This window comes from Coptis chinensis, chromosome 3 (genome assembly GCF_015680905.1).
Source record: "Coptis chinensis isolate HL-2020 chromosome 3, ASM1568090v1, whole genome shotgun sequence".
NCBI lineage: Eukaryota > Viridiplantae > Streptophyta > Magnoliopsida > Ranunculales > Ranunculaceae > Coptis > Coptis chinensis.
This window is the reverse complement of record NC_141458.1, coordinates 32,090,983-32,118,066: the sequence shown is the minus strand read 5'-3', so window position 1 is coordinate 32,118,066 and position 27,084 is coordinate 32,090,983. Positions and strand designations below refer to the sequence as shown.

Genomic DNA, 27,084 nt, shown 5'->3' with positions numbered 1-27,084 from the left:
TTTTTATATGTATAAAGAGTTGAGACTTGTGTGTCACCCACACTGGAAGTCATCTATATGTTGTTGAATTGTGTTAACTATCTTAGGCATTTCAAATATTCGCTACAATGAACTTTGACAGCCGTGGAGAAACACAGACTTCCACAGTGGTCCAAATTTTGTTGAAAATATTTCAAAATTCAGGAATTAAAATTTTGAGATTTTGAACTATAATCTATTCTATACATAAAGTGAACTCCCCGAAATAACTGTATTTGGTTCAACAAGTTTGGTTAAAAATTTAATGGGGATTGAATATCTTAACCACATTAATCCAAACAAAACCAAAGACAAGGTCCCAAAACATGTTGTCACGCTTCAAAGCCATGGAACACTGAAGTATCAAGATGTACTTTGATCTTGTTACTACCTCTATCATCGAGAAGGAAGAAGAACAGAAACTCCAGAAACCAACCCCATCACTATGCACTGCCATCAATGAGTCCCATCTATAAACACAATAGACCCAGAAGGTGTATCTCGCCAATACTCAAAAGTTTCGTCAAAAGGAGTACAAATCATTTGACCGAAATAATCACCTCCTCCACCGTCATTGCTTTATCTTCAAAGTGCCTTTTGTTTATCTCCAGCGATAATCCCCACAAGATCGCAAAAGAAATAATACTCCACAACTTGAAACCATCCAGTGAATGCACTCTCAAGATCCCAGAGACGAAGAACTCCTTAGCAGAACAGGGAGCTGACCAAATCACCCATGACTATCAGATAAAGTAACACCAAACCTCCCAAGTAAGCGGGAAAACAATAAGAGTGTGGATACTCACTCCCGAACTGAAATAGACAACAACACTGAAGCGCAAGACCTCAATCTGCCATTGCCATGGCATTACAAATGTCTCCCAACCAAGATGTGCATTGTCTAACCACATGATATCCAGAATGGGGTGATTCTTAAGGACTAAGATAGGATAGAGTCTCGTAAAATCAAAAAACAATTGTCTCCCAGACAACCACCAATCCTCCCAATGACCCAATCTAATCTAAGAATCATATATGGCTAATCTTTCTCTGAAAATTAAGGAACCCTCTCTGAATGTCTTCCCACACACCACAACCATATCATTCGGAAGGCTGACCACACTCCCACCCCCAACTGCTCAATAAGAACACGTTTCCTCATGAAATCACTAATTAAGTTTGGGCATCCAACTCAAAACCAATTGGCCATGAGTGGAGCGGCCCCAGGATTTACATATTTTAATGCAAGGTTTTATATACCCCATATGGGATCATAAATCTCAACAATCATCAAACATTTGTTTTCCACTTAGAAGAAAACCTCGTGGCCTTGACATCACCTCCTACACGCCAAAGGCTACTCCATCCATCTCAACCCAGAACTAAGATAACGCCTCCCTTATGCAGGAACCATAGACTCCAGAAATCAACTTGGGTGTGACCTCCCCAAGCTCACCTTTTTACAGCAATTTAATGGTATGTCATTCTTAATCCTCGTAAAAGGTCGTAAAGGACAAGTGAAAATGAAAACTATTGCAATCATATGTTCTTGATATCAAATAGTTAAAACAAAAATTGCCGATAAAGCTCCATATGCATTCCAAATGAATACTACTTGTATTGCGACTTAAACCAGTAGAGTCTAATGGAGGCTGGACTGTGGAAGGGGGGTGACTGCTTAAAGGAAAGGAAGTGTGTAGTATCAAGTTGTCAGAGTAGTACATAGTGCAGAAATACACACCACCTATACAAACGCATCTCGAGCTAACTTGCAAAAACGTAGAAGATCAATGCATAAACAAGTATACTTGTCGATAATTAGTTGGAAGCACTGAGTGATTACTGGAAAAATCTTGCCATATTTGATGGACTTGAAGTTTCGTTTCCTTTTGCATGAATGGGAGGAAACTTATTAGCATTCCTCTGAAGAGAATAAGGTGAACTTTCTTGACCACTTTCTGCGACCGCAGCACCAAGTGCAGGTGATGTAGCAACAGAATCAGCAGCAAAGCAATCATCAAGATTGTACATGATCCAGTCAATGGCTCTTTTAACTTCAGCGGCCCGCACTAAATGTGCCTGCATTCACTAAAAGAAGAGAAATTACATTACATCATACTTAGAGAAGTCACAAAAGAAGTTTGATTAAGTACTTTTAAGACGCAGATAATAGCAACTAGTGGGGCATTTTCCGAAAAGTTTAACCAATGGTGACCTTATTCGGACCTAGTTGTGTCACTTGTGTGAATAACTTTCCTTAGTTTACAAGCATAGAATTCAATAATGCAATTCCAAAGATCCTTCATCAATGAAAAATGCCCTTCAGTTACGCTATTTTCTTTTCAACTCAGTAAGATGAATATGTTTTTGAACGTATGAACCACAACTCATACCAAAGGCCAAAGCATGAGACCGGCACATGCCTAATGACACCGCGGCGGAAGGCACAGATTTAACAATACCCCGCCCTCTCAGCACAACTGCAAGACAACAGGTTTGAACCACCACCACTACACCCACCCACCCACACACACACACAAAATAATAATAAGTTTTAACTAGTCCACTCCATATTTGTGGGGTGTTAACAGAGTCCAATCCATGTTTGTGGTATGGTATGTACCTACCATGTGTTGGACACTTTATAAACATTGTCAAAGCCTCCCTCTAGAAGTCCGAGCTTTTAGAGCAAGTGGTTCTCAGATTCTCAATGGCTTAAACAGAAATAGCGCCTTGGGCCACCAAGACATCACCTCGGTAATGCCTTTGACAACAACCTGCAACCTTTTTCACTAAACATGGCAACCTTTGGGCGCCCAGGCCATTGCTCGCACCGGGCCTTTGTCAACACTCAACATAAGGTTAGTCAAACAAAAAAGGCATATTCATGAGCCTACATGAAGAAGAGCTACGGCTAATTTGTGGTGGATGCGACCTCTCCGCCATGGAGAGCATCCTCACTAAATTTGAGCTTATACTAAAATTTCTGACCTTGTCAAAAGTTGTTTTCAAGCTTAGGATTTATCTGAGGGTTCATATTTTCTGATCTTCACACCTCAAATGGTTTTGGTCTTCCTTTTGGAACAAATGGTGAATATTACAATGCAAACCATGCTTATTCTGTTTTAGCACTGAAACAAGTACCATTACATAAAACTTGATATTTTCAAATTTCTAAGCATTACTGCCTAGGTTACATGGACACGCCATATTTTGAAAAAAATTTGTGTCAGATCCGTATCCATGTGTCCGTGTCCGTGTCGGACACATATTGTATGTAATTTACCTCGAATTTTGATATTTTGCCATGTCCAACAATTCGTATCCGTGTCTGATACGGACACACCTACCCATGTCAATGTAACCTAGATAATTTCTATTTAGACATGTGAATTGCAGCCTAATACAATGAGGCAAGGAACTGAAAGTTTGGCTATTGCTAGTAACTTATTAGCACTGCAGTTTACACGTCCGAGACCATCTAATTTAATAAATTTATAATTATTAAAAAATTAATTAATTATTCTTATCTGTGTCCCCGTGTCGATCTTCAACTGCTCGCCGTATCCGACACCCCGTATCCGTGTCGGACACTGACACGCGTGCCCGTGTCAATGTAACCTAGATTACTTCATAAGCGCGTCCTACAGTTGTACCAGTACCTCAGGTGTAATTGTCGTCATGAACTTTTATGCAAACCAACAAACTCAACTTCAGAATCTCATCTTTCACTGCCACCTTAGAAGTGATTCTATGCTGTTTTTGCAATAAGCAAGTTAAATGTATGTGTCTGTACCCTTGGGTATGTGGGTTTTGGTCCTTGGAATATAGCTTCTTGCTATATTCGGAGGTGTTGATGTAACCTTTACAATTAAATCAATAAAAAAAATTGCTACTTGTGATCAATTTTTTATAATTTGATAATTTGTAGATGGCAAATTGGCAATGCCGCCACGGGACAACACGGATTTTATATATGTCCCCATGGTACACGAGTCCAACACAGACATACATTCATTGAGTAACACAAAGGTAAGGAGCATACTATCACAAAATGCTATAGCAGTTAACTCTTTTAAGTTCAAACATTTCAAGAACAATGAGCTGGACACTCAATTCTTTTTCTCAATTAGCCATATAACCCAAGAAATCGAACCTTTGGGTTCAAGCAAATTGCTGAGCAGTTAATATACTCCAAATCTTGCCTAACCTATGTCTACAATAGTTAAGGTCAAGAGTGTTCCAGAATTATCAGTACATGATAAAGACAGATAAAAACAACCATAACCTTACCTGTACAACCATGAAAATAGCATCCAAAAGTCGAACAAAGCTTTCCGAGGACAAGTTCCGCAACTTACTAGCTATTGATGAGCCTCCCCCTGAGTCAAAGTAAAAATTCGTAAAAGAGGAACGGGGACCAAAAAGATCATTGTCTGTCAAGGATACAGTATTGAGCCCAAATTCAAACAGCTCAAAAGATATATTATTGGATATCTTACCATCAGTATCAACACTTCGTTCGCTAGTTGTCAAATCAGACTCTAGGAGTCGTGCAACTAGAATTGGAAGAAACTCTGCAACTGTGGTCTTACTTGCTGTTTTCATGTCCGCTACCAGTGTATCACGGTATATTCTCAACACAGTAGGAAGTTTCGCCTGAACAAAAACATGAGAGAAATAAATGTTACATCCTGTTTCAATAAAATATATAGAATGCAACTTTCCAAAAAAATGCAACTCTAGGGAAATAATGCAACTTTCAAAAGAAATTAGGGAAAGGTGGGCTCATAATTTGAAAACTCCTGATTTCGAATCATGGATGTTGCATGATTTCCCTCAAGTTACCAGGCCTTCCCTGCATTATGAGCCTTTTTTTGGTTATCGAGAAAAAAAAGGCTCATAATTCTTGAAAGTCCAGGTAACTAGAGGGTAATCATGCAACTTCCCAAAAGAAAAATTATTTCCATATAAGGGCAAGGCGAAAAGGCTACCGTTCTGAGCAATCCAATGATGAGGGGTAGAAGACGATCACGAAAGCTAGAGGTTTCATCGTCATCCAACTTAACCTGTCAAACACATAAAAATGAAAGTGTCATAGTGATATGAAAGAAGTTTCATGAGAGTTATACAACGAACAATATTTCCACAACAGAGAAATAAGTACATGAATGAAATTGCATTGCACGTTGTTGTTTTTCTTTTGTTTGTTTTTTATGACCGGTAAACCTAATAAGTTTTAGAGTGACAGAGGAAGTCACTCTAGAACTCCCCATTTACAAAGATCATTACAAAGGACGCTTTACAACGTTATACCATCCCACCATAAACTGGTCAAAACCTGTTCTTTCATAGTTAAATTTATGAAAATCCAATTCCAAATCATGTTTTTCACTCTAGAAATTGCATTGCACATTGTGCAAGTAAAAGCTCCAAGGAAAGAACAAAATGGTAGACATAGATCCACTAAACAAACAAAAATAGGATAAGAGATTGAAAAAGTAACAGACTGTCACTGTCCTACCCTATCATCCTAACACAACATACTAGAAACGTAGCAGTCAAAACTTCCTACAAGCTTAGACCATGTTATTTTCTTAAACATATTAGAACTTGATAAAACCTGCCTATGTCCCCCAAAAGCTGTGGCCACTAACAAACTTAATTCCTTCAATGCAATGATGACATCAGTAAACATCCTTGATTTTTTTTTTAGCTCAGTATCAGTAAACACCTTGATGACAGAGTAAAAACACTTTTTTTCCTCTCTTTTAAAAAACTGGGCTATTGAGATAAAAACGTGAGACCTTTGCTTTCTTGACTGCTGTTGAGAGGGATGCTTTCCTTTTTTCTACTGGTTTGCATTTTCTTTTGTATTCTGTTTGCTGCTTTTTTGGGTTTTGGGTGTATGGGGTTGGGGGCTATCCTATCCGAAAAATGAAGACGAAAAGAAGTTACCAAGACGGAACCTACATACGAACAGAGATCAAAATAGCTTTTTCAATCTATTGCAAACACTCGTAGTAGAGATAATTTCATATAAAAAGAAACACAACAATAAATCTGGGGAAGTTATAATTCTAAAATGCTTGAATACGTATACTAATTTGGGACGTCGGCTAGGAGACAATGGGAATTCCAACATATGTAAAACGAAATTTTTGGAGCATTTAGAAGGAATGAACAACAATTCTTTGAGTCTAAGGAGCAAACATTTAATTGAATTACAATTATGTCTCTCTCTCTCTCTCTCTGCCTTTGTAATTTCACAAAAAGATGGAATCCTATTGGTTTGTGAATTCGAATTTGGGACTTAATATCTCAGTGTCGTACTAGGATAGTGTCACACACACACATGTCAACTTTATTTCCTGGACATACATATGTTGAGGCTGCAAAGGATATAATGAGAAAACCAGAGATTTTATGTGTTACAATCAACCAAACTTCACGACACTGCAGCAATCCAAAGATGTGGCTAAAAAACAGTTAAATCCAAGACAAATGAAAATGACAATACTTACATCATCATCTTTTCCATTGGTAACCCTAGTGGGCCCTGCTTTCAATCTTGATAAAATTACCAAATCTACATCTTTCGCATTATGTATAGACGCATGCATGAACTCTTATGAAAGAATGCTACAAGAATGAAATTCACAAGTTACAAACTAGACATAACACGACATAACAACTGACAAAGTTTATCATGTACACTTAAGGACCAAGTAATGGGTGTATGAGGATCGAGACTATCTACTTACTATAGGAGTACCTGCCTGTTATATGAACTCCACTTATACGAACTCCGAAAAAACTCCACCATGAAAAACAATGAATTAAAAGCTGATTTTTGGAAGAGATGTTCTCCCCACAATATAGATCATCCTTAGAAAATATTAGCACATTTGAAAATGTCTAGACGTATCAAAAATAGCTTACAATGTTATAAAATTATCTAACGGTCTAGATTTTTCAAATTTCAAAACAACTTTTGACAAGGTTAAACATTTTCGTTTGGGCTGATTTTTTGTAGGGAGATTCTCCATTATAAGAAGACTATCTTCACCAAAAATCAGCCCTCAATTCATCTTATAAATCCACTTTTTGTGGTGGAGTTCATATAAGGCGGAGTTCATATAACTGGCTCGGTATGAGTTTGTTTCCCACCCAATAAACATTTAGTAAGTTTATACAATTACCTCGTGTTCTTTATCTCCTTCTCCCTCCCCGCTTTTATGTTTTATTTTCCTTATATTTTAAAGTAAAACCCCTTTTCCCCAATAAAGAGAAGAGAGTAAGACTAATAAAATTCAAACTTGAACTGACATGCCTACCTGTTTACAGAATCTATAGAATTTGCTAATTGATCCCATAGATGGCGAAAGCAATGTAGACCAGCCAGTTCATCACTATCCTGTCAGACAAAAAAAAGTTATAACAATATAAACCAAATACCATACAAAACCAGGAGACACTTTTTCTTTCTTTCCTTTTGACAATTGAGCCTGACATTAAAGTTTGGGTGATGTACAACCCACAACATACAAACTATGCTTAGGGCATCTCCAATAGAGAGTGTAAAAATCCACCTCCACATAGGCATCATTAGGATTATACACTCTATCTAACTCCCAAATACATAGTGTATATTTACTATTTGTGGCTCTTCCAATGGTAGGTGGAGGCAAATGTATAAAAAGAGATAACAACGGACTTAAACTGTCACAACCCATTCAAAATAATGAAAAATGACGGGCTTGGTCCGTCGCAAAAGCTTAAAACAAATAGTGGTCCCCTTTCATACGTCATTCAAAGCAACATCCGTGTTTTTAATAGTTATAAATCACTAAGTGACGGACTTAGACCGTCGCAAATAGAAAAATAAAACTTCAAACGTGAGTTGAAGTGACGTCCGAGTTTTTAAGTTAAACAGACGTGACTATAAGTGACGTCCGGGCTTTTTTATTAACTAATAGCCATCTATTGACTAATAACCTATTGCCTACGATATGCAACCCCTATTGGAAGGAGTTTTTTAGCATTTGAAGTGTAAACTTTACACTTTATACTGTTTACACCCTCCATTGGAGATGCTTTAGAAGTTAAAAACAATAGTTAATATATGGAGAGTTTACCTCCCTATGTAGTTAAAGATATTTGCCCACAATATAACGATTGTGAAATAGATACAACATGAACTTGAAAATGTTTGTTATCTATGTCAACTTAACTGGGTTAAAATTTGAAAACTTGAGAGAGACACTACCCTAGGGATTCAAAAGAATACTTAAAAATTAAAATTCAAAAATATACACTAAACTGGGGAACTAATTTTAAAAAGATTCATCTCGTTTTTTTGTACAACTGTGAGGCATTTATAGAGACAGTATCTAGAAGCTTGCTCTTCATGCATATTGAGGCTTCTTGTATGGCATTTCTCTTTCTCCGATAAAATCTCTAAAATAATCTTTACTTACTGATCAAAAGGAGCATATTGGCTTTTGTAGCATATTTTTACCTGGGCGTGGTATGGAGATACCGAGCTAGGGCGAGTTGAGGAAGGAGGGATTTTGTGGTGGTTTTAATTGGAAAGCAACATCACTCAATGATATATACTAGTATAACTGCATAGTAGTGGGGCATGAGCGGAGCAGTGCATTTCGTTAACTATGTGCCTTTAAATACCTTTCACTGGAAATAAGCATTTAAAACACACAACCATGACTGAAAATCCACTTAGTGGAGGTTGTTTCATACCTAAAGCAAAGATTTTGTGAATTATGATGCACTATAGATATAGAGCAATCCAAAGGGCTAGGGAAAAGAGTTGCAAAAAGGTTTGGCTGCACATTAACAACGCAAAAAACCAATCAATTCCCTGTTTAAACTTTAAAGAAACCATGTGAGGGAAGATAAACAATCTAGGCATATCTGACATAGATAAAAATATTATTAAGAAAGGCACAAATACAGTCGGAAAACAAACTGATTACTTTGGAATCTAATAGTGTGTACAATTTTGGATAAACAAATTCTACCTTGAAAATATTCGTTCCAGTTTGACTCAAATCATGTAAGTTGATACCATTGTGGGCCTTTCACTGAATTCTCCATTTCTTTTAGCATTACTTCTAGTGGTAAGATGTATATACAACTAAACAATAACTTTATAATGCCTAACAGGCCTTTAGGACAAGTCACCTCGCCTAGCACCCCAACCATGCCAAACTTACAGTCTTAATGCAACCACAAGATAATTTCATTATTCCCAGGATACAAACTCCATGTTTTCCAGATAATATTATTTATTACATCAAGCTCAAACATAGCAGATAATATTATTTATTACAACATACTGACCTTTACATTACTAGGAAGAGTCCACAACGTAGTCAGAAGCTAACATTGGTTTCAAAGATAAAACAGCCACTGCGTGTATGGCATAATCTGTAAAAGTAATAAAATCCAAAAAGTTATCGAGTAATATTTGAGAACGATTGGGTAAAATTTAAATCACTCTAAATTAAAGTTATAGATTAAATATTTACAAAAAAAAAAAAAAAAAAAATACTAGTCATGACAAAGCAAATTTACATTATCGATTAAATAATTTATTTTTATTTTTTTTTAAAAAATGATATGAATGAACCTGAAGTAGCAGAGAATTCCGGAGTCGTTCTTTCTTTCTTTCTTTTTCAGTAACTTTTTAGAGTGAAGAGCTCGAAATGGGGAAAGAAGAAAACCCGTTGGGAGGAATCCAATATTTTTGATGTTGAGTGAAAGAGAGAGAGTGCGAATTAGGGCTTTGGGTGGGTGAAGAAGAAGGAGAGAGAGAGATGGGTTCCGGGCAGAGAGAGAGAGATGGGAGAGAAAGAGTATTTGGCGAAGAAGAAGAGAAGGAGATTGAGGACAGACATAAACCTACCAAACATCATTTTGGGCCACGTACCCCCCCACTCAGCCCAAGAACGTTCGCTCCACTCAATTGATCATAATAATATGATATTTTGTATTTAACATATATTACTAGAATAACTGTGATCCAGTGGGGGCGCGAGCGGAAGGTGGAGAAGAAGGAGAGAGGGAGAGTTGGGTTTGGTTGAGGAGGGTTATGGGCGAAGGAGAGTCATGGGAGAGGGAGCATGTGAAGAGGGGTGTGCGTGAACGGGGGAGTAGTGGCGGGGAAGAGGTCGGCTGGGGAGAGATAGGGCTGTCAATGGGCCGGGACAAGCTCGAAGCCCGATTGAATCCGAACCGATAAGATAAGGAGACTTTAAATTTAGCCTGATAAGATTATTGGGGTAGGTCTGGACATACCTATGTCCGATCCAATAATGGCCCGGCCTAAAATCTATAATAGTTTATGTGTTTTATATTCAATATTATTAATATATCTATTATATTTACTGAAAGTTGACATAGAAAATTGGAAGCCATATTGGTTAGTATTGTGTTTGCCACACAAGAGTTGTGGGTTCGATTCTTACCACTTACAAATTTAATTAAATTTTAGACAAAAATAACAGTTCTCATGTATTGCTAACGGACCTAGGCCTGGCCCGAATCCGAACTTGCCCAATAGGACCTAGGCCGGGCTTGGACTCAAAATATCAAATATGATTTGGGTCGGGCCTGGACTTAGGTGTGTCCTATTCAGGTCCGGCCCGTTGACAGCCCTAGGGAGAGAGAGAGAATGAGAGGGGGGGGGCACAAAAGACAAACAACATTTTGCCTAACTTTCCAAACCCAACTCAAAAACGAAGGGGGAGAGAAAGTAGGAAGTTAATTCATTTTTAGTGCGTGGGCTTCTTCTTTTCTTTTCTTTTTTCTGGTGCCGAGTGGGTTTTTTTTTTGTTTTCTCACGTGACATACCTTTTTTATCCAAGTCCGCATAAGTACATTTGTTTGGGAGTCCCTAAAAGCAGTAAACGAGTATGGCGTACTAATGGACTAGGTTACGTGGACACGCCATATTTTGAAAAAAATCCGTGTCGGATACGTATCCACGTGTCCGTGTCGGACACATATTGCATGTAATTTACCTCAAATTTTGATATTTTGCGTTGTCCGACAATTCGTATCCGTGTCCGATACGGCATGTCAATGTAACCTAGCTAATGGAACTTTGGGAGCCAAAAAAAGACGGTTCAATGTCATAACTGACAATTTTATCACCAATTAGTATCTACATCATCTAATCCATATACAGTGCTTTGTTTCATATAGACCATGAAGAGTTTAAGAGGGTTAAGAGGTTTCTTATTGGATTTTATAACATGTGTTTAGGAGTTACAAATGGTGGTTGTTCAGAACCAGTAGAGAAAAGGATGGCAAACTGATAAATATCAAACAACAGAAAAAGCTTAAAATATAGATGGCACAAACCTTGCAGGTATTAAAGCTTCCAAATGTATACAATCAACCATAACAGAGGTTGATAGTCTTGCTTAGAAGTTGTACCGGGGCTACTAAAATGGTTGTTCCAACCTGCACATATAATTATGTCATGAGTACCCGAATCGTCTACACTCTCTAACTACCCATAAAAAACGTGAACTGACTTGAAAACTAAAAATTCAATTCACACGTACCTTTCTTGTAATCAAACCTCTCAACATACGCAAAACAGTAAAAGAAACAACTCTGGAATCCTTCACACTTCCTAAATTGGGTATGTCGTACTTAAGTAATCTGCCACTTCCTAGCAGGTTAAGTTGGGAAAAAATACATTACAGAGCACCAGTTCCTCGGTGCCATTGTAAATAAACCACAAGTAACTCCCATTACATGTTAGGACCTTCAAGTATCCCACCTAGTAGTGACCCTCTCATCATATCTGTTCCCAAGTCAGAGAATTTTTTGAACAAACTTTTCTAGACATCCAACGACCAGAAAAATTTTGACGGCAACATATGACCATGCATATATCAGACTTTTAACAGTTTTGATCCTCTTGGCCCATATGCCTTCAAACATCAGACACATCTATCTAGCTCCAAGCTAGCACGGCATAAAAACCAATCTCACCGACCACATAATGGTGCTGCTTTGAGGGGGGAAAACCCAGTAACTCAGCTCCAAAATCAGATCCAACTGCAACCAGGTTTCTTCTGAAGTCCTCTTTCTCGCATCCTGTCCCTCACCTCTGCAACATCAGACCACTGATCTGCAGAAGCATAAATGTTTGAAAGCAACACATAGTTACCAGCATTGTTCGGCTCAACTTCTAATAGCCGGCCTGCTACAATATTTCCAAGTTCAGTATTTCTGTGCAGCTTACAAGCACCAAGCAGCGCACCCCATGCACCAGCATTAGGTTCTACAGGCATACATTTAATGATCTCGTGTGCTGCCTCTAACTGGCCAGCCCGACCAAGAAGATCAACAATACAGGCAAAGTGGTCAGCAGACGGAACTATGCAGTAATCGTTCTTCATCAAATTGAAGTACCGGTACCCTTCTACAGTAACTTATTATCTGTCAGGATTTTTTTTTTTTTTTTTTTGCTAATTTACTCAACTACACTTCCAGGAGTAAGGTGACTAAATGTGGCTCTTAAAAATTCAGACGGAAAACATACGGGAATAAACTGACTAGAGCAAACTCGAGTGATAGCTTGTAGAGAGGCCTGAGGATGCATTTTCCATATAGTGAATTAGTGATACAATCAGAAATGAGAAGTTGTTATCTAAGTGTCAGAATAATATTACCTTTGCGTGGCCCAATGCATCTAAAAACCTCTAGTGGTTGAAACTTGCAACCCTGATCCCTAAAATTATACAAGACTAAAACCAAGACATTGCAAACTCTTAAGATTGCCGAAGGCAATAATGCTTGGTGTGAAAAATGGTCAAGAATGACACTTGTATCTTTTATACTACTTGAATTACCAAGTACACATTTTACAATGGCAAAAATTGCTATGATCCTCAACAAAATGGCGGATCAACGGGTGAACAAGTGACTCTGGTTTTTACAAGTCTCTCCTTTTTCAAGTTTATTTTCTTTGCTACTTGAGAATGAATAACAAAACAGCTTAACCCGTACTTCTTACATCTCAAAGCTCCAAAGGAGGTATTTTCAGGTTTGGTGAGGTGTCGTAAACTGGCTGCACTTATTAGTATTATGTCTTTCAGGAAGAGTTAACCTCATGCTCTTGTAGGGCAAGAGGAACAGTTGGTCTCCAAAATGTTCCTTTAGGACCATCCATTAGCGCAATGCCAACTTCAGCTAACTCCTTTCTGATAGCATCTGATCTTTCATATTCCTTATTTTTTCTTGCAGATGTCCTTTGTTCGATTTTCTGTGATACCTCATCTTCTTGCAGTCCTGCTCTTTTCAATGCCTTTTCTCTTAATTGTTGCAGAACCTGAATGAATGAAATAGAAATTTGTGGGGTAGAAAGAGAAACTATACAAACATCTGGGCATCTTTTGGGAGGAGCTTTCAGTAATCAGTATCACCTACCTCAGCATAACTTGTGGGCATCAGTCCAAGAACCGAGAGAACACTCTTAATTTCTTCTTCAAGAGCTGAAAGTGATTGAATACGTAGTTCCTCTTTCTTCCCCTGCAAGAATCATTCAATTTGAATGATGACAAATATCAAACACCCCTCGACCCAAAAGTTTTGAGCAAAATATTGGTAGAGGTTAGAGAAGGGTACCTGACGAGTATGCAAAAGATCATTGATGGTCTTCAGTGGATCAGACATAGCAGCCAAAACGACAGGAGTATGGAGATCATCCAGCATAGATATCTCAAAATCATTATGAAATTTATCAATGCAAGTTCGAGTAGCAGGAGGAATGTTGTCCTTGCAATGCGCTTTGTGATGCTGGCTCAACACCTCTTCACAATCATGTAATGTCTGCACAAATTTCACGAGAACAACTTCATGAAGATAGGTATCCAAGAATCCTATCAGCATTTATTTTATCAGAAGAACAGGCTTTTTATAGACAAAAAAAAATGAGGGGTAAAATACTATGCTTGTCAGAGGAAGCCATCATCCATTCCGCCCCAACCCAACCCCACCATGGATGGGAAGTTGGAGACACCTGTCGAATGGAAATCCCACTAGCAAGAGGGATGTCCACAAAACAAGTTTTACAAAGACCAAATTATAACAAGGTACATGGAGTATCCTGACTAAACATCAATATAAATGATATCAAAATTCGCATTCACAAAAAATAACAGATCTACACGTTTTAGTGAACGACCTCACAGAAAAGAACAAACACACTTTTTTATTGAATGAAGGCATACTCAACCTTGTGCATTTAAATCACACTCTCAGAGACTGAAGTCTACAATAGAAAATATATTGACCAGAGTCACTTGCCTATACTTGTAAGTTGGAAGAAACTTAAGATGTGCAGATCAGTTCATTGCGTGGTTGGTAAGCTCTACAGTTATCTTTTACAGTGTCAGGGATGAAACTTCCATTGGATTTAACCAGCTAGATGCGGATAATTTTAGGGTTAATAGAATGTCAGGTCTACTTCTTTCAGTGTGTTCCAACTTCCAACTACCTCGGCTTGGGAGAAAAGATGTATGAGTTGTATGTCTTAACAATGCACCTCACGGAATTGAAAGAAATAATGGTACCTGATATATGTAAAAAACACGGTCAGATGCACTTTCAAGCTGCTCATTTGAGTAGTTAATAGGAGATCGATAGTGTGTTCCCATCAGAAATAGCCTCACAGCAAGTGGATGGTAAAGGTCTATAACCTGCAGAATTGCAGGGAACCATCCATCAAGATATCTTATATTCATTGTAAAATGCTCAAACATGAAAGCAAACAAAAGTTGCACAGAATGATTGATATCCTAAGCAGAGTACTTGATTACAATTACCTGCCGGATTGTGAAGAAATTACCCAGTGACTTCGACATCTTCTCATTATCAATATTGACAAATCCGTTGTGCATCCAGTAGCTTATGTTACTCTTGTTACAAGCAACACAGCTCTGAGCAATTTCATTTTCATGATGAGGAAACACAAGGTCCACCCCTCCACCATGTATATCAAAAGAGTAACCCAAGTACGCTGCACTCATTGCACTGCACTCAATATGCCATCCTGGTCTTCCAGGTCCCCAAGGACTTTCCCAAAAAGGTTCTCCTTCCTTCGTAGACTGCAGATGGTAAATGGAGTTTGTTAGATAAACTTAGGAATTTGAGAAATTAAAATCTATACAGTATCACTAACGGAACCGCTTTGTGTCCTGATATATTGTTATCTATCTGGCTTGTGCAATGTGTCTGGCATTTATGTAAATATTGCATCTGTAGGCCGAAATACTTTACCATCATAGCATAAGAGAACCTTTGACTAATTTTAAAACGTTCTAACTTCCAAGTTAAGATCTGCAACAATGTTTCAGTCCAAAAAAGGAGATCATCCTCACAAATGAAACCTACTTGAAAGTTCTGAGCAACTGAAATTTCATGGTGAAATAATGGACCAAATATTTCAATGTGCAAACCAGTACTGAGTTTTGACAAGGCAAGAAGTTTCAGATAGGCTGGCAGGTTAAGCCTGGGAATGATCTCTTCATCAAACTTTCAATGCAAAACCTCATACATACAGAAGTTTTTGCTGATCAACTCACTTTCCATAATGCAAAGTCAGCAGGATTTCGCTTCCTCGAATCAACAGTCACCCTTTCACCTGCTCTATTATCTTCCAACTTCCGTCCAGATAGTCGTCCATATTCAGGAAATTTGTCTACAGAAAAATAAACATCGCCATCAACTCTATAGGCACAACCATTATCAAGAATCTGTCAAGAAAGCAAGCCAACAAAGTTAAAGTTCTATGTAAAATTGACTAGTCATGTTTCTGTTTAAGTTTGCAAAGGAAAATGAGAAGGATTATTGTTTACATGAAAAGAAACGAAAATGCAGTTTCTAACGCCAAAGATATACTTAGTTGACATTGACAAGATATATAGAGCAAGGCCAGGTTCTGTAACAGGGTTCCTGCTATTACTTTAATGAAATTCATGAGAAGTGTCTAGTAGTCTATAAAAAAAAATCACCTGCAGGTCAAATAACTTAGCCGGTGGATAACAGCAACATGGAGAACAGTAGCGAAAACTTTCTATATCAGAAAAACTAGAATAACAAAAGGTCTTCTAACTACAGTTACATCTGTAACACTACGAAACTGAAGAAGCATGCTTGGCAGTTTTACAAACAAGTACATAAAGATCAAGGTGAGCACCTGTTTGATCATATCAATGATCTGGGGCATATGATCAGATACACGAGGTTCAACCGAAGGAGAAATGCAGTGAAGATATGACATGTCACAACGGAATTCATCAAAGTAGCGTCTGCTTAAACTCAAAGGGTCCTCTCCCAACTCATTTGCTCTAGCAATTATCTACACGTATGGAAAAGTGCAAAAGTAAGTCTAATGACATGTCCAACACAAAAAGTATGGCAACTAACATTTAAAAAAAAATGAATCGCAGCAAGAAGTATAACACTGACCTTGTCATCGACATCGGTGACATTGCGTACATAACAAACTTCATATTCCAAATGTTTCAAGTATCTGCCTAGTTTTCAAACAAGGTCCAAAAAACAGGTCCACTTAGTTAGTGGGAAGTGAAAGCACTTTGCAATAAACAACTAAAAGAATTGGAGTATACATACCTGAAGAGGACATCAAAAGAAACATAGACACGAGCATGACCAATGTGACTGAGGTCATAAGCTGTGACGCCGCAAACGTACATGCCGACTTTACCAGGGTTTTTGGGCGTGAACATTTGCTTCTGTCTGCCCAATGTGTTGTATAACCACAGCTGTTTCTTCTGCTGCTGCTCCGAAGGTGATTCGGGAGATTGGCAGGTGAAGCAGCATATTTTGGTTTTGAAGAAAAATCTCTTGGAACAAAATATTGGTAGCGAAAATGGTCGAATTGAGGAATTTAGGAGTATTTTCGCCATTACTGGATTCGGAAATGATGTAAGCAACTGGAAAAATGAAAAAACACAACTCTTTTCTTACTTGGTGGATAACGCTGCCCGGCCACACGAAAGAAACATAAAAATTGAAATCCTACATTAAAGTCCAATTTTATCCGTAAGCCCATTGGAATCCTAATAACGATTTATCCGTAAGCCCATTGGAATTCTACAATAAACTCAGTCATGTTTGGGCCGCTGCCCAGTGCTCAGCTAAAAAGTTACAAACCCATATGTAGGCAAGCTGATACACACTTGAATCAAAATCAAATCCACGAATTGACCAAAACCCAGTCATGACAATTTCTCGGTGGAAGAGAAGCTCGCCCGACAACTTTCTCAGTTTGTACAAGTTCGTATAAGCTGGCAAGAAAGACGCACATGCCGACTTTACCAGGGTTTTTGGGTGTGAACACTTGCTTCTGTCTGCCCAATGCATTGTATAACCATAGCTGTTTCTTCTGTCGTTGCTGCTCCGTAGGTGATTCGGGGGATTTGGAGGTGAAGCAGCAAATTTTGTTTTTGAAGAAAACTCACTTGGAACAAGAAATTGGTAGCGAAAATAGTCGAATGGAAGACTTTAGGAGTATATTTGCCATTTATGGATTCGGAAATAATGTGCGCTCGGACTTCTTTAGAAAACAACATAATGGGAAAAATTAATAAACACACCTCTTTTCTTATTTGAGGTTACAACCATTTGGTGGATAACGTTGTCCGCCATATGAAGACAAAGAAAAATTGAACATTTTGGGGTGTGCATGTGAATCCCAATGGTAGACTGGACTTTAGAGTGGGTGATCTTTATTTAACGTACGCCTATTGGAAACCTCATGTGTCATACATGTACAATAAAGTCGTCAGGTTTGGGCCGTTGCCCAGTGCTCAACTAAAAAGTTACAAAGCCATATGTAGCCGATACACACTTGAATCAAAAGCAAATCCACAAATCGACCAAACCCAAGTCATGACAGGTTCTCGATGGAAGCGAAGCTCGATCGCCCGACAAATTCCCAGTTTATACAAGTTCGTATAAGCTGGAAAGAAAGACGCACATGCCGACTTTAATTACCGGGGGTTTTTGGGCATGAACTATCTGCCTAATGTGTTGTATAACCACATGTTTCTTTTCTTTCTTCGCTACTCAAGGTGATTCGGGAGATTGGCAAGTGAAGCAGCATATTTTGTTTTGGAGGAAAAATCTCTTGGAACAAAAAATTGGTAGCGAAAATGGTGGAATGAAGGACTTTAGGAGTATATTTGCAATTATTGGATTCAGAAATAATGTACGCTCAGACTTCTTTAGAAAACAACGTGGGAAAAATTAATAAACACACCTCTTTTCTTAGTTGGGGTTACAACCATTTGGTGGATAACGCTGTCCACCATTTGAAGACACAGAAAAATTGTACATTTTGAGGCGTGCTGTGAAGCCCAATGGCAGACTGGACTTTAAAGTGGGTGTTCTTTATTTATCATAAGCCCATTGGAATCCTCATGCGTCATACGTGTACAATAAAGTCCGTCAGGTTTGGGCCGCTACCCAATGCTCAATTAAAAAGTACAAAGCCATATGTAGCCGATACACACTTGAATCAAGAGCAAATCCATGAATCAACAAAAACCAAGTCATGACAAGTTTTCGGTGGAAGTGAAGCTCGCCCGGCAAATTTCTCAGTTTATACAAGTTTGTATAAGCTGGCAAGAAAGACGCACATGCCGACTTTACCAGGGATTTTGGGCATGAACTCTTGCTTCTGTTTGCCTAATGTGTTGTATAACGACAGCTGTTTCTGCTGCTGCTACTCTGAAGGTGATTTGGGAGATTGGCAGGTGAAGCAGCGTATTTTGTTTTTGAAGAAAAATTTGGTGGAACAAAAAAAATTAAGCGAAAATGGTCAAATGAAAGACATTAGGAGTATATTTGCAATTATTGGATTCAGAAATAATGTACGCTCAGACTACTTTAGAAAACAACGTAACGGGAAAAATGAATAAACACACCACTTTTCTTATTTGACGTTACAACCATTTGGTGGATAATGATGCCCGCCACATGAAGACAAATAAAAATTGAACATTTTGAGGCGTGCAGGTGTAGCCCAATGGCAGACTGGACTTTAGAGTGGGTGTTAGTTATTTTTCGTCAGCCCATTGCAATCCTCACGCGTCATGCATGTACCATAAAATCTGTCAGGTTTGGGCCGCTGCCCAGTGCTAACCTAAAAATTTACAAATTCATATGTAGCCAATACACACTTGAATCAAAAGTAAATCCATGTATAGACCAAAACCCAGTTATGACAAGTTCTCGGTGGAAGCGAAGCTCGCCCGACAACTTTCTCAGTTTATACAATTTCGTATAAGTTGGCAAGAAAGACGCACATGCCAACTTTACCAGGGTTATTGTGTGTGAACTCTTGCTTCTATCTGCCCAATGTGTTGTATAACCATAGCTATTTCTTCTGTTGCTGCTCCGAAGGTTATTCGGGAGATTGGGAGATGAAGCAACATATTTTGTTTTTAAAGAAAAATCTCTTAGAACAAAAAATTGGTAGCGAAAATGGTCGAATGAAGGACTTTAGGAGTATATTTGCAATTACTGGATTCGGAAATAATGTACGCTCAGACTACTTTAGAAAACAACGTAACGGGAAAAATGAATAAACACACCTCTTTTCTTATTTAACATTACAACCATTTGATGGATAATGTTGCCCGCCACATGAAGACAAATAAAAATTAAACATTTTGAGGCGTGCAGGTGCAGTGCAGCCCAATGGTAGACTGGACTATCGAATTGGTGTTACATATTTTTCGTAAGCCCTTTGCAATCCTCATGCGTCATGCGTGTACAATAAAATCTGTCAAGTTTGGGCCGCTACCTAGTGCTCAACTAAAAAATTACAAAGCCATTTGTCACACCCCAAATTCACAGACAATATTTAAAACAATTATATTCAATTATCTGGAAACCCGGAGTGAAACAAAACCCAAAACCCTGTTATCAAACACGATATATACAAAACTGAATCAAAGAAAACTAAAAGGAACAAATCCTTAAATCACATTATTAACTACAAAAACTAACCATCTTTATTACATCTGTCTCAAAACAAAACCGTACCCTTCAGAAAATCTTAAACCAGAAGACTCCAAGAGCAACTCCAAATCAGGTGTCTTTATCCACTGTACTCCACCATCTATATTCCCAAGAACACACCCATGTTACATAACAAAGCAAACATGGGTCAGGAAATTGAATTTGCTGGTATGAGTAGACTAACAACAAAATATATATAATAATCTTTCAAATATAACATTACCAACCATTTCAACTTGGAAGACAATATAGTTCCGTTTTCCAAAACGGCGTGTAGTTTCTTCCCAAGTAAGATTTCACCCCCAATATACAAATTTCCAAGAATCTCATATAACAGTACTCATCATTCCCACTTTTCAAAATAACTCACAACATAAATACCACTTACATTCCATTTATTAAATGCACATATGATAACCTAATTAAATATGATTTTGGTATACATTACCTTTAAGCCAACACGTCGTCTTAGGGTAGGATATTTACGTCCCTGCAGAAAAGATAAATAGATCCTACCCTCCTGCAAAACAGAGTTAGACATCACAATAAAATGATTTATCTCAGCCAGTCAAATTTCCATTCATAACCAAACCTCATTTAAGATATTTAAGTCTAATTGATATAACCTGGTTCGTCCCGCATATTCAGAGAATACCACTTATCATAATACATATATCAAGGGTAGTCATTCATATGACATCATTACGTCATAAAGTTTCTGCGTGCATAACCATAGATCTCAGACTATCACAAGTCATTAATATTTTCGTAATAACATATCAAGTTATAGTCATTTCGCAGTCAAATAGAAATCACAATCATTTACTAATATTATTCACAGTCACACTTCACATCCATAACATCACACAATTCATATACTTTTACTTAAAAACCAATCATCTACTTATGAGAACGGGGAAATATCACACCCAAGGAGTACATTCATCCCTTGTGAGTATCAACTCATACAAACCACGTATATATTTCTCATAAGAAATCATATATATCATAATATATAACTCCATCACACTTAAAATCAATATTTTTACTTTGTTTATTAATTATCTTGTTGACTTATTTATTCAAAGACATAGCCCAACCTATAGTTCCTACTCCACGATTTGCACTACACACACTTGCCAAATCACACATATCCTTGTGCCTCACTCACACCGAGTACCACTACAAGACATATGTCCCAAGCGGGATATCGCCTCCAGGAAACATACTTTCATCTTGTAAACTCGTAACTTGTGAGTCACGACCATCTCTGAGCTTTCCATACACATAATCACAAAGCCTCCTTTGGGCATAACAAAATATCAGGTCATTCATGGCACATTCAATGAATACCTTGGGTCATTCCCGCCACATTCAAGGAATACCCATCATAATACTAACGGGCCATTCATGGCACATTCAATGAATGCCCTGAGTCATTCCCGCCACATTCAAGGAATACCCAAACCTACATTCCCGTACATTCAAAGAATACGACAAACCCACAAGGCGAATACCTTAGTTACTCTCTAGGGCAGTCCAAACTATTGGGTCATTCATGGCACATTCAATGAATACCCGGGTCATTCATGGCATATTCAATGAATACCCATCTATCACATGACATCACAAGTCATAATATCTCATCACCAAATCCTGAAACGTGGAGAGTTATAAAGATGTGGGCGACACATTAATTATCACTTATAATTATACTAGCATTATTCATGTTAAAGCAGACCACACATGCAGAGAGTCATTTTCGCGCGTCAAGGCAAATCAAGCACTTAAATATCATTGAATGTAAACAAACTTATAATCAAACAAATACAATTTACATAACCACACTCATATACACAATATCGTAAACAAATAGTTCATTAGCCCAAATTCAAGTCCACACATACTAATGTCCAAAACAGATCCACATATAATAAAGTCTATATTCATATACAACTTCTATATATATATTTATGTAGTCTCAAAACAACAGTAATTTCTAACACAATCACATAGTTATCACACAAAACTAATATATATATATATATATATATATATATATATATATATATATATATATATATATATATATATAGTGGTGCACTTTTGTTCAAAGCTGCCTACGTATCCAAATCTTTCAGGATTTGAATCAAGCCTTCATAGTTCTTAACCAATTCTCCAAATATTTTAATAAACACGATAAAAGAAAACATATAGATATCTTTTCATTCCATACCAATATTTCCACAATAGTAAGAATATATCGAAAGTATAATAACCACTGACCATCTAATATCATCATATAACCACCCAACTATATCCATTTTAAACTTTAGCTAATTCTAACAACCTTGTTAATCCGTGCCTTGACAGACAACCCACCATTGGATCTGCCTAAAATTTGTATATGTCATTTAACTGGATATCAAGAATCTACGGATTTAAATTTGAGGTCAATCCGATAATAGGTTAACCTCCATCTAAGCAGAAACAAAGGACTGAGCCCATCAGTTTTCTGGTGTAGTTTCTACTACGACCAGTCCCACTAATGGAAGCCTCGACAGATATCAAGCCGTTGGATAAATCAAAAAATCTAATATGGAAGACTACAGTGTGTCAAGAAACTATGGATTAAATTTCATACAAATCTGAGTACGGAAAGGTTACCATCTAAGCAGAAAAAAAAAGACTGCGCACTGCAGTTTTTTTGGTATAGAAACACTACGACCTGTTACACTTATGCGTGCCTTGATAGACATCCAACCGTTGGATCTGTCTAAAGTTTTAATATGTCAAACTACAATGTCTTATAAAACTACAGATTAAATATGAAGTCAATCCAATACTAATTTGACCTCCATCTAGTAAGGAACTTCTGACTGCGCAGTGTAGTTTTTCAGATCATCCTTTTTCAGTTCATCTTCTTCTCAAATATTCCTAGTTAATATAAGTAACCAAACCTTAACAAAATTTAAGAGGAGAAATCCAGCACGCACAAGATAAGTGTATTAATACATACGAAATTATCCAATAGGAAACCAACGTGGAAATTGCCCATTATATTTTAATTGTTAACCTTGACACCATAACAAACAACACTTACATCATCCATTCTAACTGATTTTTTGTCAAACGACAAGACATTAATAATTATGACAATAGATTATAGAAGCGAATATATATCAAAGAGAAATAAAAAGAAAAATCTACTCACTCGTGATGCGCTCCTGTTGCCAGCAAATTCCCAGCAAGAAACCTCCCTTTTCTTCTTTTTGTAAAACTCTCCCTCTCCACCGTTTAAAACTCTCTATGTAAACACCCTTTTTTTTTTTTTTTCAAAAGCCCTTAAAATAGGGAATGGGGTTCATCCTCTTTACCCTATCTCTTTCTAATCTTTATCCTTTTTATTTTTATATATTATTATTATTATTTAACTTTATATATATTTCATTAAAAAGGAGAATAAAAATAGGGGTGTTATACTATATGTAGCCGATACAAACTTGAATCAAAAGTAAATCCTCAAATCAACCAAAACCAAGTCATGACAGGTTCTCGGTGGAAGTGAAGCTCGCCCGACAACTTTCCCAATTTATACAAGTTCTATAAGCTGTCAAGAAAGACGTACATGCTGACTTTACCAGGGATTTTGGGCATTAACACTTGCTTCTGTCTGCCCAATGTGTTGTATAACCACATATGTTTCTTCTCCTACTGCTACTCCGAAGGTGATATGGGAGATTGGCAGGTGAAGCAGCTTATTTTGTTTTTGAAGAAAAATATCTTGGAACAAAAAATTGGTAGCGAAAATGGTCGAATGAAGTACTTTAGGAGTATATTTGCAATTATTTGATTCAGAAATAATGTACGCTCAGACTTCTTTAGAAAAGAATGTAACGGGAAAAATGAATAAACACACCTCTTTTCTTAGTTGGGGTTACAACCATTTGGTGGATAACGCTGTCCACCATATGAAGACACAGAAAAATTGAATATTTTGAGGCGTGCATGTAAATCCCAATGGCAGACTAGAATTTAGAGTGGGTGTTCTTTATTTATCGTAAGCCCATTGGAATCCTCATGCGTCATACGTGTACAATAAAGTCCGTCAGGTTTGAGCCGCAGCCCAGTGCTCAACTAAAAAGTTACAAAGCCATATGTAGCCGATACACACTTGAATCAAGAGCAAATCCAAAAATCGACCAAAACCAAGTCATGACAAGTTCTCGGTGGAAGTGATGCTCGCCCGGCAAATTTCTCAGTTTATATAAGTTCGTATAAGCTGGCAAGAAAGACGCACATGCCGACTTTAATTACCAGGGTTTTTTGGCATGAACTATCTGCCTAATGTGTTGTATAACCACAGCTATTTCTGCTGCTGCTACTCCGAAGGTGATTCGGGAGATTGGCAAGTGAAGAAGCATATTTTGTTTTTGAAGAAAAATCTCGTGGAACAAAAAATTGGTAGCGAAAATGGTCGAATGAAAGACTTTAGGAGTATATTTGTAATTATTGGATTCGGAAATAATGTACGCTCAGACTTCTTTAGAAAACAACGTAACGGGAAAAATAAATAAACACAACTCTTTTCTTATTTGACGTTACAACCATTTGGTGGATAATGTTGCCCGCCACATGAAGACAAATAAAAATTGAACATTTTGAGGCGTGCAGGTGCAGCCTAATGGCAGACTGGACTTTAGATTGGTTGTTACTTATTTTTTGTCAACCCATTGCAATCCTCATGCGTCATACGTGTACAATAAAATCTGTCAGGTTTGGGCTGTTACCCAGTGCTAACCTAAAAAGTTACAAATCCATATGTAGCCGATACACACTTGAATCAAAAGCAAATCCACGTATCGACCAAAACCCAGTCATGACAAGTTCTCAGTGGAAGCGAAGCTCGCCCGACAACTTTCTTAGTTTATACAATTTCATGTAAGCTGGCCAGAAAAATGCACATGCCGACTTTACCAGGGTTTTTGTGCGTGAACTCTTGCTTCTGTCTGCCCAATGTGTTGTATAACCATAGTTGTTTCTTATGTTGCTTCTCCAAAGGTGATACGGGAGATTGGGAGGTGTAGCAGGATATTTTGTTTTTGAAGAAAAATCTCTTGGAATAAAAAATTGGTAGCAAAAAAGGTCGAATGAAGGACTTTAGGAGTATAGTTGCAATTACTGGATTCGAAAATAATGTATGCTCAGACTACTTTAGAAAACAACGTAACGAGAAAAATAAATAAACATACCTCTTTTCTTGTTTGACGTTACAACCATTCGGTAGATAACGCTGCCCGCCACATGAAGACAAATAAAAATTGAACATTTTGAGGCATACAGGTGCAGCCTAATGGCAGACTGGACTATCAAATGGGTGTTACTTATTTTTTGTAACCCCTTTGCAATCCTCATGCGTCATGCGTGTACAATAAAATATGTCAAGTTTGGGCCGCTGCCCAGTGCTCAACTAAAAGGTTACAAAGCCATATGTAGCCGATACACACTATAATCAAAAGCAAATCCACAAATCAACCAAAACCAAGTCATGACAGGTTCTCGGTGGAAGCGAAGCTCGCCCGACAACTTTCCTAGTTTATACAAGTTCGTATAAGCTGGCAAAAAAGACGTACATGCCGACTTTACTAGGGATTTTGGACATTAACACTTGCTTATGTCTGCCCAATGTGTTGTATAACCACATATGTTTCTTCTACTACTGCTACTCCGAAGGTGATACGGGAGATTGGCAGGTGAAACAACTTATTTTGCTTTTGAAGAAAAATCTCTCGGAAAAAAAAATTGGTAGCGAAAATGGTCGAATGAAGGACTTTAGGAGTATATTTGCAATTATTGGATTCGGAAATAATGTACGCTCAGACTTATTTAGAAAACTTCATAACGGGAAAAATGAATAAACACATCTCTTTTCTTATTTGACGTTATAACCATTTGGAGGATAATGCTTCCCGCCACATGAAAACAAATAAAAATTGAACATTTTAAGGCGTGCAAGTGCAGCCCAATGGCAGACTGGACTTTAGAGTGGGTGTTACTTATTTTTCGTAAGCCCATTGCAATCCTCATGCATCATGCGTGTACAATAAAATCTGTCAAGTTTGGGCTGCTGCCCAGTGCTCAACTAAAAAGTTACAAAACCATATGTAGCCGATACACACTGTAATTAAAAGCAAATCCACAAATCGAGCAAAACCAAGTCATGACAGGTTCTCGGTGGAAGCGAAGCTCGCCAGGCAACTTTCCCAGTTTGTACAAGTTCATATAAACTGGCAAGAAAGACGTACATGCCGACTTTACCAGGGTTTTTGGGCATGAACTCTTGCTTATGTCCGCCCAATGTGTTGTATAACCACATCTGTTTCTTCTGTTGCTGCTGCTCCGAAGGTAATTCGGGAGATTGGCAGGTGAAGTAGCATATTTTGTTTTTGATAAAAATCTCTTAGAACAAAAAATTGGTAGCGAAAATTTTCGAATGGTGGATTTTAGGAGTATATTTGTCATTACTGGATTCAGAAATAATGTACGCTCAGACTTATTTAAAAAAGAAGGTAACGAGAAAAATGAATAAACACACCTCTTTTCTTACTTGAGGTTACAGCCATTTGGGACACATAAAAATTGAATATTTTGAGGCATGCAGGTGAAGCCCAATGGCAGACTGGACTTTAGAGTGGGTGTTCTTTATTTATCGTAAGCCTATTGGAATCCTCTTGCGTTATACGTGTACAATAAAGTCCGTCAGGTTAGGGCCGCTGCCTAGTGCTCAACTAAATAGTTACAAAGCCATATGTACCCGATACACCCTTGAATCAAAAGCAAATCCAAGAATCGACAAAAACCAAGTCATGACAGGTTCTCGATGGAAGGGAAGCTCGTCCGGCAACTTTCCCAGTTTATACAAGTTTGTATAAGCTGGCAAGAAAGATGTACATGCCTACTTTACCAGGGTTT

The 27,084-nt window shown here is 37.7% G+C and overlaps 2 protein-coding genes across 13 annotated transcripts; both read right to left on the bottom strand.

The window, feature by feature from the left end:
* Nucleotides 1–1,612: 1,612 nt before the first annotated feature.
* Nucleotides 1,613–12,828, bottom strand: LOC147509200 (vacuolar protein sorting-associated protein 54, chloroplastic-like). Of its 11 annotated transcripts, none has more exons than XM_086601514.1 (10): nucleotides 11,613–12,828; nucleotides 11,407–11,508; nucleotides 9,382–9,468; nucleotides 8,779–8,864; nucleotides 7,356–7,435; nucleotides 6,543–6,660; nucleotides 5,013–5,087; nucleotides 4,521–4,677; nucleotides 4,312–4,400; nucleotides 1,613–2,106 (listed from the first exon to the last, which is right to left on the bottom strand). In XM_086601514.1, exons 6-10 carry the CDS (start codon nucleotides 6,639–6,641, stop codon nucleotides 2,104–2,106), a joined length of 423 nt encoding a protein of 140 aa, XP_086457640.1. In that variant the 5' UTR covers nucleotides 6,642–6,660; nucleotides 7,356–7,435; nucleotides 8,779–8,864; nucleotides 9,382–9,468; nucleotides 11,407–11,508; nucleotides 11,613–12,828; the 3' UTR covers nucleotides 1,613–2,103. The 11 variants fall into 11 exon arrangements, with proteins under 11 accessions (XP_086457640.1, XP_086457630.1, XP_086457632.1 ...); XM_086601504.1 differs by having other exon boundaries at nucleotides 1,613–2,097; XM_086601506.1 differs by having other exon boundaries at nucleotides 1,613–2,097; nucleotides 7,356–7,430.
* Nucleotides 12,829–12,855: 27 nt separating this feature from the next.
* On the bottom strand, nucleotides 12,856–17,091 carry LOC147509199 (cysteine--tRNA ligase, chloroplastic/mitochondrial-like). Of its 2 annotated transcripts, none has more exons than XM_086601502.1 (9): nucleotides 16,696–17,091; nucleotides 16,531–16,594; nucleotides 16,259–16,420; nucleotides 15,645–15,815; nucleotides 14,886–15,167; nucleotides 14,634–14,759; nucleotides 13,687–13,890; nucleotides 13,489–13,590; nucleotides 12,856–13,390 (listed from the first exon to the last, which is right to left on the bottom strand). In XM_086601502.1, the coding sequence occupies exons 1-9, from the start codon at nucleotides 16,989–16,991 to the stop codon at nucleotides 13,154–13,156; spliced, it is 1,644 nt and encodes a 547-aa protein (XP_086457628.1). In that variant the 5' UTR covers nucleotides 16,992–17,091; the 3' UTR covers nucleotides 12,856–13,153. The 2 variants fall into 2 exon arrangements, with proteins under 2 accessions (XP_086457628.1, XP_086457629.1); XM_086601503.1 differs by having other exon boundaries at nucleotides 16,531–16,598; nucleotides 16,696–16,891.
* Between the last annotated feature and the right edge of the window lie 9,993 nt (nucleotides 17,092–27,084).

Coding starts and splice junctions, on each gene's coding strand:
- LOC147509199 (XM_086601502.1), bottom strand. CDS start 16,991: ATGGCGAAAATACTCCTAAATTCCTCAATTCGACCATTTTCGCTACCA. Junction 16,595..16,695: donor TCTTTTGATGTCCTCTTCAG/GTATGTATACTC, acceptor AAAACTAGGCAG/ATACTTGAAACATTTGGAAT. Junction 15,168..15,644: donor CTGACTTTGCATTATGGAAA/GTGAGTTGATCA, acceptor TACCATCTGCAG/TCTACGAAGGAAGGAGAACC.
- LOC147509200 (XM_086601504.1), bottom strand. CDS start 6,641: ATGCATGCGTCTATACATAATGCGAAAGATGTAGATTTGGTAATTTTA. Junction 5,088..6,542: donor CCAATGGAAAAGATGATGAT/GTAAGTATTGTC, acceptor TGTGTTTGACAG/GTTAAGTTGGATGACGATGA. Junction 4,678..5,012: donor TCATTGGATTGCTCAGAACG/GTAGCCTTTTCG, acceptor GTTTTTGTTCAG/GCGAAACTTCCTACTGTGTT.